Below are 20,692 nucleotides of genomic sequence, written 5' to 3' on the forward strand. Positions count from 1 at the left end.
TCCTAAAGCAAGAAATGAGGAAGATAACTTTGAAGAACTGAGATACAAAAATTTTTTCAAGATGCCAACTCACCTATTCATAAAGCAGGAAAAAAGGTCACACTGAGGCGTGCCATGGCTATTAAAGACAGGCCCTACTAGCGGCTACTCCAAGAAGCAAGGTAAAAGTGAGAGGGAAAATAAAGAGAAGAAAAGCAACAAGGAGGCAGAATTAAAAGGATGCACAGACGCTCGGTGATTTGGGAGAAGGAGCTGAATAAGGCAAGGCAGGAAGGCCCTGGGGTCTGTATGCTGCCTTAGCGCAAGCCCGGTGAGGCCTGGGCACTGGCGGAGAGGGCCCATCTCATCGTAGGCTGTGCAGAATCTCACCTCACCTCCTACACTCCTCTTTCATGAGTGTCTGGCCTCGTGTCCTGCCTGAGGTTGTCGCTGGGACCAGGAGCCCCAGTCTCATTCCAGTTTGGAAGGCCTTCATTAGAGATTGTGCAGATTCAACCCTGCTTGGATCGGTGGCCAGATGATACCTTTGGACTGAGTTTTCAAGAGTGCCTCCTTGCGGCAGGGCAAGTGGACCCCTTCATGCCTGAATTCTGATGCAGCAACTCTCACTGGTGTCTTTGGAGACCACCATCTTCAACTACAGTTGTGGCTTTTACCTCTGTTACTTTGTCACCACACCCAGTGTCACCCTGACTACAGCCACGGACCAGTTCTTATCCTCAGTTGATCAAAATGAGTGCAGAGTCTGAGCATTTGGGGCAGGGGTCCGCTGTGGACCTTTCCTCGGTTCACCTGGCCTAGCATGCCACCAGCTGCAGGAAAAGCTTATGTAATGAGATTGTTACCTCCCCAGCTAGTACTGTCCAGCTCCCCTCTTTCAAGTTCAGCCCCCAGTATTCTGTTACCCGGAGGTCAGGTGTGAGTGGGTGGCAGTGAGAGCATACTGTATACAGATGACCTATGAACAAGAGGCGCCCGTGCCCCACCCGAAATTGTATCAGAACCTCTTTGTCCAATCTGAAGACACCCCCCTTGTCTCCACCCAGGCAGGGGAGCATCGCTGAGGAGAGAGGCAATGCCCAGCCCGGCTAGGTGGCTGTAGTGGTTTTCGTCTTCCCCACTGCTTTCTGGACCACTTGGCTTTATGCATCCTGCATTTCTTGATCTCTTTTGTTATTCAGCCATTTGCCTTCTCCACTGTTGATGGCTTGTCTGAGCTAAGCTCCTCCAGTCTGATGAGTGACTAGATGTGTCAACCTCCTCCTCCACCACTCTGTGCTCTGAACCATCAGGGGATACCCTTCCCTCCTGTGGGTGGTCCTGGAAGGATCCTTCCTCCCGTCTCTTCTGCTGTGAGTGCCAGACTGGATGTGGATGGGTATGTGTTTCTGCAGCACTTAAACTTAGTGATCTTAGTTGTCATCCATAAACTGACGTGGGGGAAAGCCATTGCTTCTACAAAAGGCCACTTCACCCAGTTCTTCTAGGCAGCAGATAGATTCACCATACTATACCTCGTGAGGAGATTGGACCTTTGTTATTCTGCCCAAACACAAATTCTCTGGAAAAATATATGAGGACAACCAGTCACCAAAGAGCAACAAAGCTGAATTTAAAAGACTAGTGTAAGTGGAACTTGGAAATGCTGGTTCTGTTTCTATAAGTGAGACCCAGCTTTTCTGGTAGGTTTTTTTTTTTTTCAAACCACTCCCTTTATCTTTTAGAAAAACATATGTTATAATGAGAGATGAAAAAAAAACTACAGAACGAAAAACAAGAAACAAAGACAAAAACAATCCCAGTATGGGTTTCTCTTGTGAGGTTTCTCCAGTTGGCCCGCTGGACATGTTACACGTGCTATGGAATATTCATCTTGTCTCTCTGTGATATTTGTCTTTGTGCTAGGCATTACCGAGCCTTAGAGGTTATCATGAATGCCAGTTGTGTGAAATAAGCGCAACTGACAGGATTTAAAGGCTAAGACTAGCCTTTCTAATCCATCTATTCCCCATTCTGTGCCTTAGGCCATGCCTCTTCTGTAAGAACACACTGCATCCTTGCTCCTGTAAAGGGAGCTGCAATAATTTCCTGAATGTCAGTCAAAACCTCTCTCCGTGAGGAGTTGGAGAAATTCAGATTTCTCCCTCTGACTAGACAGGAAAGGAGCTATAAAGAATTTTCAGAATAAGATGAGTGTTGGTATTTTTGCCACACGTGCTTAGCTTTTTCACTTCTTTAATAGTTCAGAAATAAAATGTATCGTCCTTTTCCCTCTCTCCTCTCATGTTAGGCTAATTAATAAAATTAATTCTGAATTTAAAAACATACCTAGAGGACTTCCCTGGCAGTCCAGTGGTTAAGACTCCGAGCTTCCAATGAAGGGGGTACAGGTTTGATCCCTGGTTGGGGAACTAAGATCCTGCATGCTGCGTGCGGTGAGACCATAAATAAAAATAAATAATTTTTTAAAATTCTAGATATAAATTAATTCATCAATAAATTATTGTAAGGTAAATTCATCAATATTAAGTGAAAGCTTTTTCTTTGGCATTGGTCTAAGTGCTGGGTACACAAAATGGACCAAGTCCCTACTCTCCTGGATCTTATATCCTAGTGAGTGGAGGAACAGAAAATCATCAAATAGACAAATAAATATGTACTATGTTGAGAGATGTTAAGTGCTGTGAAGAAGAATAAGCAAAGTAAGGAGATTGGGAATGGGGTGGTGGACAGTGGGGTACTGTTTTACATAGGATGGTCAGAGAAGCCCTCTCAGATAAGGTGATATCTGGGCAGAGGTCTGAAGGACATGAGAGAGTGAGTCTCTCTCACGTCTTGACGAAGAGTGATCCAGGCAGAGAAAACAGCTAGTTGTAAACACTGAGGTGCTCAGCGTATTCAAAGAACCTTATATGGTATAGTGAAGACTTCGGATTTTTTTTTTTTTTCCCAATGAGATAAAAAGTCGGAGAGTTCTGAATAACAGAATGACATAATTTCATTTGTGTTTTTAAAGCACCCGTTTGATTCATATTATTAAAAAACAGTGTGAGGAGGCAAAGGGGAAAGCAGTTCAACTAGTTAGGAGGCTATTGCAGTAAATCTGGGAAGACAGTGATTTGGACTAGAGTGATAAGGATGGAAGTGCTACTGAGTGTGATTGGATTCTGGAACTATTTTGAAGATAGAGCTAACGAGTGGCTGATGGATCAGATGTGAGGTATGAGGAAAAGAAGAGGAATCAAGAATGACTCGGGTTTTAGTGTAAATAACTGAGAGTTGCTGTTTGCTGAAATGGTGAGATTGGGGTAGGAGCAGGTTTGGTGATTGGTGGAGAGGATGAAGAGATCAGTTTGGGGCACGTTGAGTTTGAGCTGCTCATTAGACATCCAAGTGGTGATACAGAATAGGCCATTGAATATCAGAGTCTAGAGATCAAGGGTGAGTTTGGGGCTGGAGAAACAAATTTGAGTGTAATCAGTGTGTAGATAATTTTAAAGCCATGATATCATCCACGGAGTAAGTAGAGAGAGGAAAGAAGAGATCTGGGGACTGAGCTCTGGGCATCTCCAAAGCTTACAGGTTGGGAAGGAGATGGAAAGGGACTCATTATTGAAGTAGAAGAAACCAAGAGAGGGAGCGTCGTCCTAGAGGGAAGGGAAGAAATCACTCCAGAAGAGGAAAGTCAGTTTTGCTAACTGCTGTTGGCTTGAGTAAGGTTAAATATTGAGAAATGGCTATTGGTTTTAGGGGTCACTGGTGACCTCGATGAGAGCATTTTTAGAGGAACAGTAGAAACAAAACTCAACAGGAGTGGGTTTGAGACAGAGCAGTGCAGAGCAAACAGCAGCATTTTATATAGACAGCTTCCCTGAGGAACTTTGTTAGGAAGGGGAGCATGGACGGATCTGTGGGTTCAAGGGAGGGAATTTTTATTTCTTAAGATAAGAGCTGTAATGGCATATTTGTATGCTGATGGGAGTTATCATCCAGTAGAAGAGAACAGATGATGACGCAGGAACAAGAGGGGATGGTATCAGGCAGAGGGAGGTGGGATCTAGTGCACAAGGGGAGTGTTGAGGAGAGGAAAATGTGCTGGTACAGATATGAGTAGGTGGGTTGGTAGACTTGGTGGTGGGAGCCTTGGGAAGATCATGAGGTTGAAGTAAGGAAAGAGACGAGGGCTTCCCTGGTGGCGCAAGTGGCTGAGAGTCCGCCTGCCGATGCAGGGGACGCGGATTCGTGCCCCGGTCCGGGAAGATCCCACATGCCGTGGAACGGCTGGGCCCGTGAGCCATGGCCGCTGAGCCTGCGCGTCCGGAGCCTGTGCTCCGTAACGGGAGAGGCCACAGCGGTGAAAGGCCCGCGTACCGCAAAAAAGAAAAAAAAAAAAAAAAACAAAGGAAAGAGACAAGGAGGCGGAGGCTTGAGGAGAGAGGAGCATGGGAGAAGAAATAGAGGGTGAGAGCGAGCTGACCCCATCAGTGTTTTTCAGGCTTCCCTGCATCAGAAGCACTGGCTTCCCTGCATCAAAAACAGCAGTTGCTGGGCCTCACCTGAAAGTTTCTGATTCAGTTAGGTCTGGGGAGGTGCCCAGGAATTTGCAGTTTTCACGAGTTCCCAGGTGATGATGCTGATGCTGGTCCAGAGCCTAGACCTTGGGTGTCACTGGGCTCGGGAAATGAGTTAGGATGGCTGGAGCAGCCTTAAAGGCCTCCGGTGTCTGGCAGTCTTGCATGTGAAGTGAATTTCGTCAACTTAGTTGTGTGTTTTTCTCCAGCCCTGTTCACCAGCTCAAGAGCTGGCAGCAGTAGGCACAAAGTTGGACCTAACCAGAAAAAAAAGAAGAATTGGTATCACCAGTGTATTGGGGAAGTTTTGCTTCTCTGTGATGCCTTTATATTCTGAAAATGCTATTTCTACATATTTTATTTGAAACATAAAGGATTAGAGAATCTGAGATTGAGAAGGAAAAAAAATGAAACTTTGTGGTTGAAGTTTACTATTGTAGGACTTAGAAGTAAAATGGAGTAATATCCACCTCTGGTCCTGTATTTCAAGGAGAACTGTAAGCCCCATTTCTCTAAAATACCTGTTAACCATACTGTTGCTGTGATTTACTGAAGAATAACATTCTGAAATATACTTTGAAAAACTAAAATTCAGTTCTTTTGTGTTTATAAGATTATATTCATCATTAACTGAATTTGAAGGCTATTATATTCTTTGCAAATGTTCATATCCTCCTACAAAAATAAGTGGTTAAGTATGGAGTTTTATACACCAGATATGAGTATTGGGAATGAGAACTTAGCTGTTAGAATAAGGGCCACAGCTCATTAATCAGAATGGAAAAAAGAGAACTGGCTTCCATAATAAGGAACAGTATTAATTCAGGTATAGTATGTTAAGCAGCAATTTAAATACAGTGTATTTGCATAGTAAGCAAGTATTAATTTGTAAGTAACTGATAGCTTTCTTTTATTTAAAAACAACAGATTTTGTTGGAGCCAGGCGTGATCCAGGATGTGTTAGCAGCTGGCAGTCACCTACAGCTGTTGGAGCTTCTCAATTTATGTTCCCACTATCTCATCCAGGTATGTGAGCTTGCATCCTGCTAGTATGTCCTGCACATTCCTTCTCCCTGCAAGTACCCCACCGACTGGAGCCCAGTGACAGGTAAAATGGAAGGGAGGGGGGTGGGAAATGTGGCCTGTGGTGGTAGAATTTCTCTAGGACACAGGCTGAGAGGCTCCTAAGAGGGCAGCTGCAGCTCTCATGTCCTACTTCCTGTCCCCGACCCTCCCTGCCCACCTCACTACCCCTGGGCAGCAGAGTAACTCAACAACCACACACAGGGTTCACTACTGGGGCCCTGGGAGATGACGCTGGGAAGGGTCTTGATTTGAAGCAATGCTCTCTGGTTGCAGAAATGCATGAGAAGTTGGTTAGTCATTTAGGATTTCAGTAACAGTAGCTAACATATCATGAAGTCATACATAATTAATTGCTGCATGAACTTCCTGGGCAATAAATGCTGGAGAAATGATGAGTGATCTGTGCATTCTTGCCCTGATTTGCTAGGGTTTCAGGAAAGGCTCTGCGAGGGGGAGGGAGAGAAAACTCCCATCCACCGAGCACCGATGCTTCACGTTTGGTCCTCACAACAACGTTGCACATTTTTATAGGCAAAAAAAATCAAAGATTTGAAATATACCCAGTTTTCCCAAAGTGACATAGCTGGTGAGTGATAGGCCTTTCTGATTCCAAAGACATTTTTTTCCTTCTTGCATGAAAACCCTTTGTTTCAATAGGAAGATATGGGACATCTTAGGCAGATAGTACGGATGTGAATCTCTTTTATTTTTCAGAGAGTTAAGTACTAACCCCCTACATTGAGATCCTCCCATTTATTCCACTCGTATGACCTTTAACTTGCATATATTACAGCATTATAACAACAGTGAAAATAAACTTTAAAAAATAATAAATCCACATAATTTAATTCTGTTGTCCTTGTGCACAGGGCATGTTATTAGTAAGTAGAAAAATCCTATTTTTTTCTGCCTAATTACGTTATTTCCTTCCTAATAATTTCTCTAATTCTAAATATAGCCTTTACTTCTGTTACTCATTAGGTCATTTCCAAAGCTCTTTCTCATATATCATCTTATTTCATCCCCCCAGCAACCTCAGGAAATAGGAGCCAGTGTCTCCTAGGGAGACAGTGTGAGGAATGTCAGCCATGTTCACCTAAGGAGCAGTTCAAATACAGCATATGAAAGTTTTATCATTATCTCAGCATACTTAATCTAACAGTAAATGTTTAACTATTTTATCTTATTTTCCTTTCTTTTCTCCTCAATATTGTTGGGTGATATGGGAGACCTGTTTTAATCCCTTTCTGCAAGTAACAAATGGGAATAACATAGAAAGGTTACAAGACTTCAAAGGTGTGTGTTTGACTTGTGAAATTGAAATTACTTTTATTTGACATTTCTACATCAAATATTGCAACTTGTGCTTTCAGCATCATCACCTGATTCACTTTTTCCATGGCAGGTAATAATTAATGATGTGTGTTGACAAAAGTTTAGTTATAGTGCTAGTTATCATGATGCACATTAAAATACAGTATATATACAGTGTGTGTGTGTGTGTGTGTGTGTGTGTGTAAACTTAAACCTATAATTCTCTCTAAATGAGAATTCCAGATGAATGTTGGAAGTTAATGGGTATTTTTCCCTATCCCATCAGATGAACCTGTTGAGATACCAGGTGACTTGTGTGCACTTCGGAATTTAATTCTTGCAATTCATTATTTTGCTGAGGAAAAAAATGTGGCTTGCAAACAGATGTATTTTGTGGACAGTTCATTTATTATTAGCCTGCTTGAGCAGTGGTTAGAATTTTCACTGTCTTTTCACCAATGTTTGCATTTCATTCTCTTATGTAACTTTCCTTTTCCTTTTTATCTGTGATGTTGCAAGATGGCCAACTTGTAGAAGGAAACTTGGACTATAAGGACTAAAGCCATGTGTATGCAGAAACCTTCATTATGTCACTCCTTTTCAAATATATACCCTGCCTCTATTTTAGGATTATCAAATTACCAGAAGGGGTCAGTCTGCTTTCATATTTTGACATAGTCAAATAACTATACCTATTTATGATTTTTGGTATTATTGCTCAACTGATTTTTAATTTCCTATGGAATCATTTTATTGGGTATATAAAATATTTTCTGTTAAAATGAAAAATCTTCAGTGCTTAAAATGTACTTAGAAATTAAGACCCATCAACCAAGGCTAATATATTCTCCATTCTTGTTCGGTACTTTGCCCAATGAGGAGTTTGTGAAACCGTTTTCCTAAGATGTCTGGTATTGTTGTTCTCAAATTACCATTATTTCAGAGATGTGGAGGGTAGAGCTCGGCTCTCAGTAGACCTCCTGCTGTCCTCCAGGGCACGTTAAGAAGCGTATGCCAGGAGAAGTGCTGGGTGGGCACTTCCTGAGCTCCTCACCACACCCCAAGCCTCCCTGAGCTTCCGTGGCCATTGGCTAGTGCATTGACCTGAAGCTTCTTCTGCACATGCCTAGATGCCACTGCTCCCCTCCCCCCCAGCCAAGGGAAGGGACACTTTGAGGCCACTGTGTGGGCTCCTTTCTCTTGCTTTTCCTCTGGCAGGCTGCTGAGGGCCGGGACCCCACACCACAGGAGCAGTGCCCCTCTTGTCAGTGAGGACAGCCATCAAATTAGCTTCCCAGGCTGTGAGGTCTTCCCCGTATTCATTTTTGGCTCCAGGCCCTCGAATCAGGCCTGTCATTGAGAACACACATGTTCTCCGTGCATGTTGCTGAGATTAACTGGTAGCCTGACAATGAAAGCAGCTAAATGGTTTGGGGTGGGGTGAGTACAACGGGAATGGCTACAGTAATAGCCCATCATCCCAAGATGAGGGATTTACAGACAACTGCTCAAGTTTGCATCCTTTCTCACTTGCTTTGCAATGAAATGCTGTAGGACTCTGTCCTGTGTAGCCTGTCGTGTTATATATCATTAATAACCATGACCTGTCAGACTTATCTGCTGAGATTCAGTCCCAAATAAAGTGTGAATGCTTCTTTCCCTTTTCCTCCCTCTGCTCGTCTTCCTTGTCCATTGTGCTTTTTAAAAATTTTTTTAAATTTAAATTTTTTAAATTTAAAAAATTTAAAATAATTTCATCAGAAAGATGAACCAATTCATTAAAGAGCAATATTTGTGTATAAAAAGGGCTCAGTAAAATGTGTAAATTTTCTTGTTTTTCAGTGTATGCATGTTTACATGAATGTCATTCACTATGTTAAATCTTGTAAAGGAATCTCTGCAGACCATCCTCAGAGAGACGGGCTATGGATATAGAGATTCTGATGTGTCTACTGATTTACCGAGTCCCTCAGATAAACATTACAAACTTTTTGAGTACAGTTTGTTTTCCCAAACTTTGATTTTTTTCTAACCTTTTTAAAAATTAGCTTCTGAACATCTGTACCTAAACATCACACAGGCAATTCAAACCTAACATGAGAAAACCTGCCCTTTTCTCTGTTGATGGTACCATCAATGTGTTAGTTGTCTAGAAATTTGGACATAGTCTCAGGCCCCTTCCTCACCACCGTATCCAATCAATTACCAAGTTGGGTTGATGCTACCTACCAAATATCTCTCAGACCTGATTGTTTTCTCCGTTGCTAATTTTCTGACCTTTCTTTAGACTCTCACCATCATTAGGTATATGTTATAACAGTTCATAATTTCCTCCTAAGGGGTCTGCTTGTTTCTATCCTCTATCTATGCCAAACTATAGTCCCCAGAGCCATCATTATCTTTCCCAGGAAAGAGAACCAGCATTTATTGAGAGCTTATCTGTATTAAGTGTTTTGCACAAAGATTCCCATTTCTCTCTGCTAAGCAACCCCTTAAGGCAGGTGAGAGTTCTTTTATTTTTACAGGTGGAGAAACTTAAATTCAGAACTAGGATGTTGATCGGATTTGGAAATGTCTATTAGCTCCCCTAATGACCATTTGGCAGCATCATTTCACCTGCAGAAACTCTCCAAGGCCAGGCCTGTTCTTTCCCAACCTCATCACCAGTCCTCATGCCTTTCCTAGTCTGCTCTGTTCTGGACCCTAAGGCCTTCCTTTCATGTTGGAACTTGTCATTGGGAGGGAAGACTAGGTGCTAGAGGTCCTGAGTGACAAGCAGAGCCTTCAGTCATTGCCTTCAGATTGTACCAAGGGTCAGGAGTAGGCAACACAGACACACACACACACACACCACCCTTCCAAACCGTCCCCTTTCATAAGATCGGGGTACTGGCCATTGGACTTTGTGTTGTATCCCCTGAAAGTGATATATTAGGAGATACACATGCTTTGCTGAAAATGTCTTTTTTTGTAATTAGCTTTCAAAAAAAAAGTTTGTACATTTTGTGCTCTCTCCCCCAAATAAATGCTATATCCTATTATTTGATTAGCAAGTTTTCTTTTTGTTTGCCAAGTATCGGCCTTTATTATGAAATGCAATTTAAATATATTGACAAGAAAGAACCCTCACTAGACTTTCTGAATAAGACCACCAAAGGGGTGAATTAACTCCTTTTGATAGGAATACACTTTTAGTATCTACTCCTAGGCAGCAGGTGGCAGTGTGAATCCACCAGAATTCAGTAGTTAATTTAAAGCAAAAATCAGAAAAAATGAAAAGAAAAATTATTTATTTTGCTACATATTAGTTTTCTGACCTAATCAGTAAAAAAGTCATTATTCACACCACACTGGGCAATATGCCTTGTAATTTTTAACAAATAATAGGAAACTGTTAATGTGTTCACAGGAAATACAGTTTTGTCTTGGGCTGCTATGGTCATTTATCACTGCACTTTGTGAAATCACTCATTTGTTCTAATTTGAATGTAAATGACTCTAAGGTTTTACAAATAAGGTGACAGACTCACATAAATGTAATTGCAGGGTTCATCTCCCTCTTTATATATCACTCATTAGGTTATGAATTAAATACATCGTATTAAACCAGGGGCATGTCCAATGATGATATTGTAATGGCAAATTACTCTATGCTATTAGAAGTGTATTTTTTATTCATGGACATTAATTTGTCATTAAGCGGCATTAGTTTAGCACTTTTATGGGGAAGACGTGACCTGAAAGAGGAGACGTGCTGCTGTGATGTGAGAGGAAAGGGAGAGGAGTGCTCTAGGTAGAGCATTGTATCACTGTAACGAAAACGGGGGTCGGGGGGGGGTTCTATTCTGTTTTCATTTGTTTTTGTTTTCTGCTTTTACAAGCATAAAAGATCATTTCCCCAGATTGAAGGTGTTTTTCTGTTTACAGTGTGCACATTTGGATCGTCTCGTAGAGCAAAGCCAAAATTCTTACTATTAATCATTCAGAAGCCAAGTAAAGGGAGCAGGAGGGAGGAAGTGACTTCCTGCCCTAAATCTCCCTCCTCTCTGACTGATGCTTATTAGTCATCCCTTGTCTTCATTTAGTTTTACACTAAATGGGCTACCATGAGAATTAGTCATTTTCTCTCTTCAGTGAAGGTACAAAGGTTTAAAGAATGTTATTCTCTCATGAGGGTATTAGGAAGAATTCTGGGTATTTCTGGTTTTTTTTTTTTTTTACATAAATGGTGATTTTACTGTTCTTTTACTTAGAAAATATTTTTTTCCTTTCAACTCTGAGAAACACAGGATCCTTGAAATAGCTTCGCAGAAGCAGAAAGTATCTGAGTGCTGCTTTTGCATAAATTTCCTCATGGGCTTACTGTGGTTGGAAATTACCCACCCCAGTTAGGGACTCTTGAAGGCAGGGGTCATGCCTTACATCTCTTTATATCTTACCCCCTCCCTCCCATCGCATCACAACAACTCAGTGTCTGTATTGGTCAGCTTGGCCTGCTATCACAGCAACATACCACAGACTGGGTGATTTAAACAGATATTTATTTTTCACAGTCTGGAGGCTAGAAGTCTAAGATAAAGGTGCTAACCTGGTCAGGCTCTGATGAGGGCTCTCTTCCTGGCTTGCAGATGGCCACCTTTTGGCTATGTTCTCACATGGCAGAGAGAAAGAGACAGCAAGCTCTCTGGTGTCTCTTCTCCTTTTTTTTTTTTTTTTTAACTTATTTATTTTATTTTGGCTGTGTTGGGTCTCCGTTGCTGTGTGCAGGCTTTTCTCAGGTTGCAGCACGTGGGCTTCTCACTATGGTGGCTTCTCTTGCTGCGGAGCAGGGGCTCTAGGTGCGTGGGCTTCAGTAGTTGTGGCACACAGGCACAGTAGTTGTGGCTCACAGACTCTAGAGCACAGGCATGGGCTTAGTTTCTCCACGGCAAGCAAGACCTTCCTGGATCAGGGTTCGAACCCGTGTCCCCTGCATTGGCAGGTGGATTCTTAACCACTGCGCCACCAGGGAAGGCCCTCTGGTGTCTCTTCTTATGAGAACACTGATCCCATCCTGAGGGCCCCACCCTCATGACCTCATCTAAACCCAAATGCCTCCCAAAGTCACATCGCCAAATACCATCATACTGGGACTTAGAACATCAGCATATGAATTTTGCAAGGACACAGTTCAGTCCATAGCAGTGTGTGTTGAGGGAACGAATGGTGCATCCATTCAGTAATTTGTTTCTTGCTTAAATATTGAAATTTTATATTATGGGAGGAAAATATGTTAATAAGTCAGCCTTACATTAGTTTTACCCATTGAATACAGTTCTTTTGAAGTTGAAAATACTTTCTATGGGGATTGCATTTGGCACTGAAGATCTTGCATATTTTACAGTATTTCTTAATAGGTTATCATTTTTTTAAACTAAGTAATACTACAATGACTTATAGGAGGTTATCTCTTCCAAACAATGTATTATTATAATTTTAATTATTAAATTAGCAGTATCTCCTAAATATATAATATATAGTGGGTGCTCTGAATAGAATAATTTATCCTCAAGGTTGAGAAATTATAACTTATCCTCGTTTTTCTGCACTGCTGAGCTAGTTTTTTCCCGCATTAGATAAGACAAATGATTATACCAACATATATATTGAATATGCCCCTAATCAAATACACTGAGTGCTATTCCACAGTTCACTAGAGCTGATACTCTTGTATTTGGAGAAGGTTAAAGTACGAATTTTGGAAAATATATTACAAACAGTTTAACCTTTCAGATTTTTTTTAAAGTCAGTGAAAATGATCAGAAAGGGTAGAAATGTATCAGCCCTACTAAATCATGGCCAGCTACTAATTATTTGTTCTAATCATGAGTATTTGCTATCTGGCATGGGTGATCCAGAATATCAAAATTTTCAAATATCATTAATATTTGGCTCTAAAATATATCATAAGTTTTTTAGCAGCCATTTTAGGATCCCAGTTAATCTTTTCATATGCTATGATCTTGGCTTTTCTTCCCTAAGCCCACACCGAAGGATATCAGTGACAGCCCAGAGACACACTGGCTGGCCAAGGAAGTCATTTTGGCATTTTAATTTGTTATGTGGGTAATCTAGGGTTCACTATGTCTTCCTTGTTTGTGAGTTTTTAAAGACAAGAAAGATTGTCTTGAAGGATTTTTCTAATATTAGTAATTTCTATTCTAAGCTAACTATTGTGTGGTGGGCAATTTTAAAATCACTTTCAGCCTATTTTTCTCAAAAATAAGATGTTTCCAATATTTTACTAATGCTAGAGTTCAGAATCAATAAACAAAGCAAACAAAATCAATCTCACTTAATTCCATTATCAATACTTGAAATTAGGGGCATTAAAAGAAAATCTATGTTTCATTTAAGATATTCATCCTCCTGTTCACCCTCCACCTGCAAATATTTCTGCCCATAGTTAAATGTCTGCCCTATTCTCTAAGGCTAAACTGCCTTTCAGCAACTTGATGCATCAGGTACCTCCTGTGTTTCCCATGGTTCCAATGTCTTCTCCACTGGCACCTTCCTTTCATTTTTAGAATAGGATCAATAAGATGGGAGAAACTTTTCTTCTTTTCTCATGATCACAACTCGCTCCTTCTGTTCACTACCAAACTGGGAACAGTGTCTGCACTTCCTTACCTCCTATTCATTCTTCAGTCCTATTGAACTCAGTCCTCTGCCTTCATTACTCCTCAAAGGCTGTTCCAATGAAGGTCCCCAAAGCTTCTAATCGTCAAAGGCAGTGGGGCTTTTATGGTCTTTAATGTGACCCCTCTACAGCCTTCCGACAGTGGTTATTAGCTCCTTTCTTTCCTACACTTCTTTTTTCTCAAGACTCTCTCCTGTTCTCCTTCTACTTCTTTTCAGTTCCTTTACAGACTCTTCTTCCATCAGCTCTGTGAATATCCCTCTGGGTACAGTGATGCCATGTGGGTGCTCTTCTCTTCTGCTCACCATCACTCTCTTTCATCCACATTTGGAGGATTGCAGTCTCCTCTCCTGAGCGCCAAGCTCTGTGTTCAGCTGTTTCCACTTGGCTGGCATCCACATGCGTCTCAGTTCAGTCACCCAGTCTTACTCACCTGTTCCTCCTCCCACTCTTTGTTAAGGAACCATTATCGTTGTAGTAACCCAAACCAGAAACCTTGGCATAATCTTATGTTGCTCCATGATCTCATGAATCTCAATACATTCTATTGGTTTAGCCTCTTAAGTTGTTCTCACATATGCCTTCTTGGCTTTCTTCATTGTCACTGCCATCATTCAGATCTGGATTATTTTTCCTAGATGTTCCTGCAGTAGCTCAACTGAGCTTCCTGTCTGTTGACTAAAGCTAATCAATACTTTGCTGTATAACCTAAGTTATTTTTCCGGCCCACAAAACAATTTCTTTCCCTAAAACACAAGCTGGATCCCTGTCTCCTGGTTACAAACTAGGTTTCTAACCTTGTCCTTTTAATTTCTTGTCTCCTTCATGTGCCCTATTCTTACTGTATCCAAGGATATAGCATGTTTTATCATCTCTAAGCCAACTGCCTAGTCAGCATTTCCTCTTGGATATCCCACAGGCATATGACCTTTCTGAGTGTTAACCCAAGCCAGAAACCCAGGAGTCATCCTAAAATATTCCATCTCCTTGTGCTACACATAGGCTATCACCAAAACCTTTCAATTCTACCTCCCTAACTTTTTTTTAAGACACTGTTTTTAAAGAGTAAGTTTTGGGTTCACAACAAATTTGAGAGGTAGCTACAGAGATTTCCCATGTACCCCCTGCCCCCATATATGAGTAGCCTCCCCCGTTATCAACATCCTCCACCAGAGTAGGTACATTTGTTACAACTGGTGGACCTACTATCACATCACTATCACCCAGAGTCCACAGTTTACATTAAGGGGCACTCTTGGTGTTTTACATTCTGTAGGTTTGGACAAAGGTGTAATGACATGCATCTACCATTACAGTATCATACAGAATAGTCTTACTGCCCTAAAAATCCTCTGTGCTCTGCCTGTTCATCCCTCCCTCTCGTCCTCACAACGCCTGGTAACCACTGATCTTCTTCTATCTCCACAGTTTCATCTTTTCCAGAACATCATATAGTTGGATTCATACAGTATGTAGCCTTTCCAGATTGGCTTCTTTTGCTTAGTAATATGCATTTAAATCTCCTCTATGTCTTTTCATGGCTTGATAGCTCATTTCTTTTTAGTGCTGCATAGTATTCCATTGTCTGGATGGACCACAGTTTACTTACCCCTTCACTTACTGAAGGACGTCTTGGTCACTTCAAGTTTAGGCAATTACGATTAAGCTGTTACAAACATCTGTGTGCAGGCTTGGGTGAACACCCTTAACTTTTTACATCTCTCTCATTCTCTCTATTTCTATTTCCACCATCTTAATTCAAATCCTCAATACTTATTTCCTGGGCTAAAGAAACTTCCTGCTAACCAATGGACCTACCTGCCTTCACTCCTGCCTCACCCCAGTGCCTCCTTCAAAACAAGATTCATTCCTCTTGAAGTGGTTCACAGGTTCCATTTTTATTATGAAACTTCCTATCGCTTTAGCCTTCTTTTTTTTTTTTAAAAAAAACAAGTTACTACCCACATGCTATACCACAATCATTGTGAACTCCATGCATGTTCCTGTGCCCAAACCTCTTTGTATGAAGCCTTCTTCTCCATGGATTATTCTTCCCTCGTTATGTCACCCTATGAGTTCCTCTTTAACCTGCAAGTAGTTTGCTCATGTGTTATAGCTCCTCTTCCAGGGCTGCCTGATAAATCCACCTAGTTGGAGTTGGATTTCCCTCCTCTTCATTAATTACAGGCATTCTTCCAGAGTGCTGATCACACCATATTATTTGTATTGATTTACTTATCTATCTCCCTGTGATATAAGTTCTTGTCCCAGAGTTGTGTGACCTTGGGCAATTTACATAACCTCTTTGCCCACAAATACAGATGTGATACAGATACGATACCGTATATACAATGTACATCTTAAGAGTGTTGGAGTGTTTGTGAGATAGTGCATGCAAAGTATCCTATAGCATAGTATCCTACACGCAGTAGGTACCCTGAAAACCAGAGCCAGTAGAATTGCATGCTTCACTTGTGAATTTCTCTATTAATTCCACAGTTAACCTTCCTACCCACTTCCGTCACTCCTGTCTTTCTTCATTCCTGGAAATGTCACAAACTTTACTACCTACTTCCAATCAACAGCGTATTGGACCAGGCTGTTCCTGAATATTTTGGAAATAATAACCATTCTGTAAAAGGTATTTTTCCTCTGTGCCACTTCTCTTAGCTTTTGTAGAAGTGCCTGTATTGTTTTAGAAAAAAAAAGTCACAAATAATTATATGAACCATCACTTTCTCCCTGTCTCTGATAAGTGAAAACATCACACTGAAATTATACTTTAATAAATAGCAAAAATTGATGCTTTTAAAAGCAACATAATACTTGGTGTTGCTACTTTTTTATTTATTTATTTTTTATTGGAGTATAATTGCTTTACAATGGTGTGTTAGTTTCTGCTTTATAACAAAGTGAATCAGTTATACATACACATATATCCTCGTATCTCTTCCCTCTTGCGTCTCCCTCCTTCCTACCCTCCCTATCCCACCCCTCTGGGTGGTCACAAAGCACCGAGCTGATCTCCCTGTGCTATGTGGCTGCTTCCCACTAGCTATCGGTTTTACATTTGGTAGTGTATATATGTCCATGCCATTCTCTTACTTTGTCCCAGCTTACCCTTCCCCCTCCCCGTGTCCTCAAGTCATTCTCTAGTAGGTCTGTGTCTTTATTCCCGTCTCGCCCCTAGTTTCTTCATGACCATTTTTGTTTGTTTGTTTTTTAGATTCCATATATATGTGTTAGCATACGGTATTTGTTTTTCTCTTTCTGACTAACTTCACTCTGTATAACAGACTCTAGGTCCATCCACCTCACTACAAATAACTCAATTTCATTTCTTTTTATGGCTGAGTAATATTCCATTGTATATAAGCAGCAACCTAAGTGTCCATCAACAGATGAATGGATAAAGAAGATGTGGCACATATATACAATGGCGTTGCTGCTTTTAAATAGGAAGTTTTGTTTTATTGTTTCCCCTGCCCTTCCTGTAAATAAAACTTATTGCTGCATCCTCATATACAGAATTCAAGGAGAAATTGGAAAAATCTTTTATTTCTAGCTCTAGTGCATAGTAGTTGCTTAGAAACGCATGTTTGTTTGCATTCCTTCTACATGTGCCAAGAGAGTTCCCTGTGATAGGAATTTTCTGTAATACAGTTGCATGGTATCCTAAGTTCCCCGACTAGGGGAAATACAGGCAGTTCATTTGTTTAACAGAAGAAAGATCTAAGTTAGTCCTTACAAGGAGACTGCTGTCCATATGCCTCCCTCTCTCCAGGTGTCTTTTCTTCCTAGACATCTCCCCCACCCCCTTTCTCACTCTCCCTCCACAAATCTCCTTTAGAGCAGGCTGCCGACCTTTTCCTTGCTGCCTTTCAAGGGACACGTGCTCAGGCCCTGGGAAATGACTGCTTATCTGTGTCGTTAGTTCAGCTTCAGGTACTGTGGCCTCAGCCCCATACACTGAGTATAATGTTTGCCCACTTCAGAGTCTGGGATGAGGGACTGGGGTCATGCATCTTGTTCCGCTGTAAGAATATATTTATGCAGGTTAGAGTCATTTTTTTCTTCACTCAAATGTGTACTCTGTATCAGTGGTTCTTAAACTTGACTGTGTGTGGAATCACCTGAACAGCTGGTTAAAGCAGACTGCTGGGCCCTACCCATAGAGTTTCTGATTCAAGAGGTCTGAGGAGGAGCCTGAGAATCTGCATCCTAACAAGTTCCCAGGTAATGCTGATGTTACTGGTCTGGGGACCACAGTTTGAGAACCACTGCTTCAGATACTCTTGCCACCTCATTCACATCGGTTACCAGCCTGTTAAGTCACTGATATTCAGATTTTGAAAGTGTCATAATATCTAGATAAATTTGAACTGGTCATGGGCTTCCCTGGTGGTGCAGTGGTTGAGAATCTGCCTGTCAATGCAGGGGACACGGGTTCGAGCCCTGGTCTGGGAAGATCCCACATGCCACAGAGCAACTAGGCCCGTGAGCCACAATTACTGAGCCTGAGCCTCTGGAGCCTGTGCTCCGCAACAAGAGAGGCCACGATAGTGAGAGGCCCGCGCACTGTGATGAAGGGTAGCCCCCACCTGCCGCAACTAGAGAAAGCCCTCGCACAGAAACGAAGACCCAACACAGCCAAAAAAAAAAAAAAAAAAATGAACTGGTCCCAGTTATAAATATATGAAAAATTTACATTATATATAAATATGTAAAATATTGATATTATATATCCTGCATAGCATCCAAAATATAAAAAGCCAAAACAATGAAGACTTGAAACAGAAAACCTTACCAGTCTTCATTCTTATGTATAATAATGATTAAGACGAAAGTCTACGTGGATAACTGAGAGATTATTGAAATTCTGCAGAATTGGGCTAATTTTCAGCAGCTGACTTTGGGTAGCAGCACTAAGTAAGGAAATATACCAGAATTACTTCCAGGCTCTACTATTCTTTAAAAAAATTTTAACCTGATTTTGCCTCTCATCATTCAAAAAAGGTTTGTGATTATTGCAATTTTCGTTTTAAAGCTCCAGTTGCTCAGATGGACTATTTTTGATTAAAGAAAGAAAAGTATACATTAATTTCCTCTTTATAGTCCATAATTCAGTGGTAATCACCTGATGTGCTGAGACAGCTCTAGTAAACTTTGCAATAGCATTTTGCAGCACATCGTGACTGGGGCCAGAATTATTAGTTGTTGATGATGGCTGTGTCTCTGTGCTTCCTTCATACTGGATTTCCAGCTTACTAGAGACTTTCCCAAGGAACAATATAAAATTATTCATGAGCCTTGGATATTATGAATACAGTTGATTATGAAAATGTACTAGTAACCTAATTGTAGAATTCCTCTGTTATACAGCACAAATATATTTAAAAAGGCCTTCAAAGACTCCAAGAATTAGAGCATGCTGGGTTTTTTTCTTGTATTTTTGAATTGCTGCTAATGTTTTGTTTTAGTTTAATCACACTGTATCATATGCATATTTGTATCAGTACATGAATATATAGTTGCATTCAGCTGTCCAGATATGTTTGTTTGTATACAAATATAACTATATCTCTATAGTTATACAAATAAAAATATCTGGTTTTACATTATTTTATCATATCACAAATAATCTGGCCTGCATTGTCAATGATTTGCTCACTTTTTCTTCCATAACTGTTAGATTTTATCCCATCAACTCTAATATAAGATATTATGGAGAAAACTTACAGGTCCCTTTAGGTACATGATATGCATGATGACTTTTTTCCTACATAATTCATCCCAAGGTTTTGGGTTTTGTTTATTTGTTTGTTTCAACATGTTCCAAAGGGCCAGCCCTTCACCACACATCCACAACAAAGCCCTTTATGTTGCTTTCTCTAGTCCTGGAGTGCAGTCCTTTTCTGCAGCACCAGGTCGTGTAGTCATGTAATACCTTGATTTATAACTAGGTTGTAATCCAACTAGGAAACAGGTGGAATCACAACTGGGTATGGTGCCTTGGATATTAATGGCTTGGCTCAGAAGTGGAATTTCTAAAGCTGTATACACTCTTTTTTGCCTTAATTATGCATTCATTAAAAGCTTTTATATCCAACAGAATAAAGTAAATATTTTTTGATCTCCATAGTGTGCTCCCAGAATGTAGATTTGCACAGCAGGGTCTTGATAATCTGAATAAATTGTATTTCTCCAAGGAGTTTATCTTTCAAATAAGGTCATAAAGAAATGCAGCTCCTCCATCCTTAGATTTCTCTGTGTGTCTTTTCTGCTGTGTGTAATATAGAACATGGGAACCAGAGTGCATTATAGTAATACATACTTGGTGATGGTCCAGTATAATGTCTCAGTCTATTCTCCTTTTTTATCTCTGGTGAAGTGTCTTTTAAGTACAAAAGAAATGAATGATATTACACAACAACTTTGATTTTTGCTGTTATTTGTAGAAAAACAAAGTCCATATTAGACCTTCAGTGTTTTCTTCTCTTTACCCTATCAGTGAGTAAAATTTGTGGAATATGCAAAGCTATAGCTTAAGCACTGTTGGTAGTATTTTTAAAAGGGAATAATAATGAGACAGCTACTGTATGTTGAGCATCTACTATGTGGAAGGTACTTTATATATGTTTTTGGAAATCCTTATCACAGATCACCTTTCCGATTTTTCTAATGAGATGTTAATCACTTGTTGGGGCTATCCATATGTGTCAGCTTCAGATCACGTGCTTTCCTAAAATCTGTTGGCTTTAAATGAAGGAGACCACTTTTGATGAGCAGGCCTCATCCAATCAGTTGAAGTCCTTAGGAATAAAAACTGAGACTTCCTGAAGAAGAAGGAACTGTGCCTCAAGACTGTAACACAGAAATGCTGCCTGAATTTCCAGCCAGCGAGCCTTATCTACAAATCTGTGACTCAAGACTGTACCTTCAACTCCTGCCTGAGTTACCAGCCAGCTGACCTGCTGTACACATTTGCCAGCCCACACAATCTTGTGAGCCAATTCCTTAAAATCTGTCTCTCTGTGTATCT

General features: G+C 40.7%; 1 protein-coding gene across 5 annotated transcripts in view; it reads left to right on the forward strand.

Moving 5' to 3' along the window:
- KLHL32 (kelch like family member 32) overlaps positions 1-20,692 on the forward strand; it is a 269,853-nt gene that overhangs the window by 155,822 nt on the left and 93,339 nt on the right. For all 5 annotated transcript variants that reach the window (XM_073789446.1, XM_019929455.3, XM_073789445.1 and 2 more), the window contains one exon: positions 5,499-5,597. In XM_073789446.1, coding sequence (XP_073645547.1) covers positions 5,499-5,597 — 99 coding nt within the window. The remainder of the gene's footprint in view (positions 1-5,498; positions 5,598-20,692) is intronic.

This window comes from Tursiops truncatus, chromosome 12 (assembly GCF_011762595.2).
Source record: "Tursiops truncatus isolate mTurTru1 chromosome 12, mTurTru1.mat.Y, whole genome shotgun sequence".
Lineage (NCBI taxonomy): Eukaryota > Metazoa > Chordata > Mammalia > Artiodactyla > Delphinidae > Tursiops > Tursiops truncatus.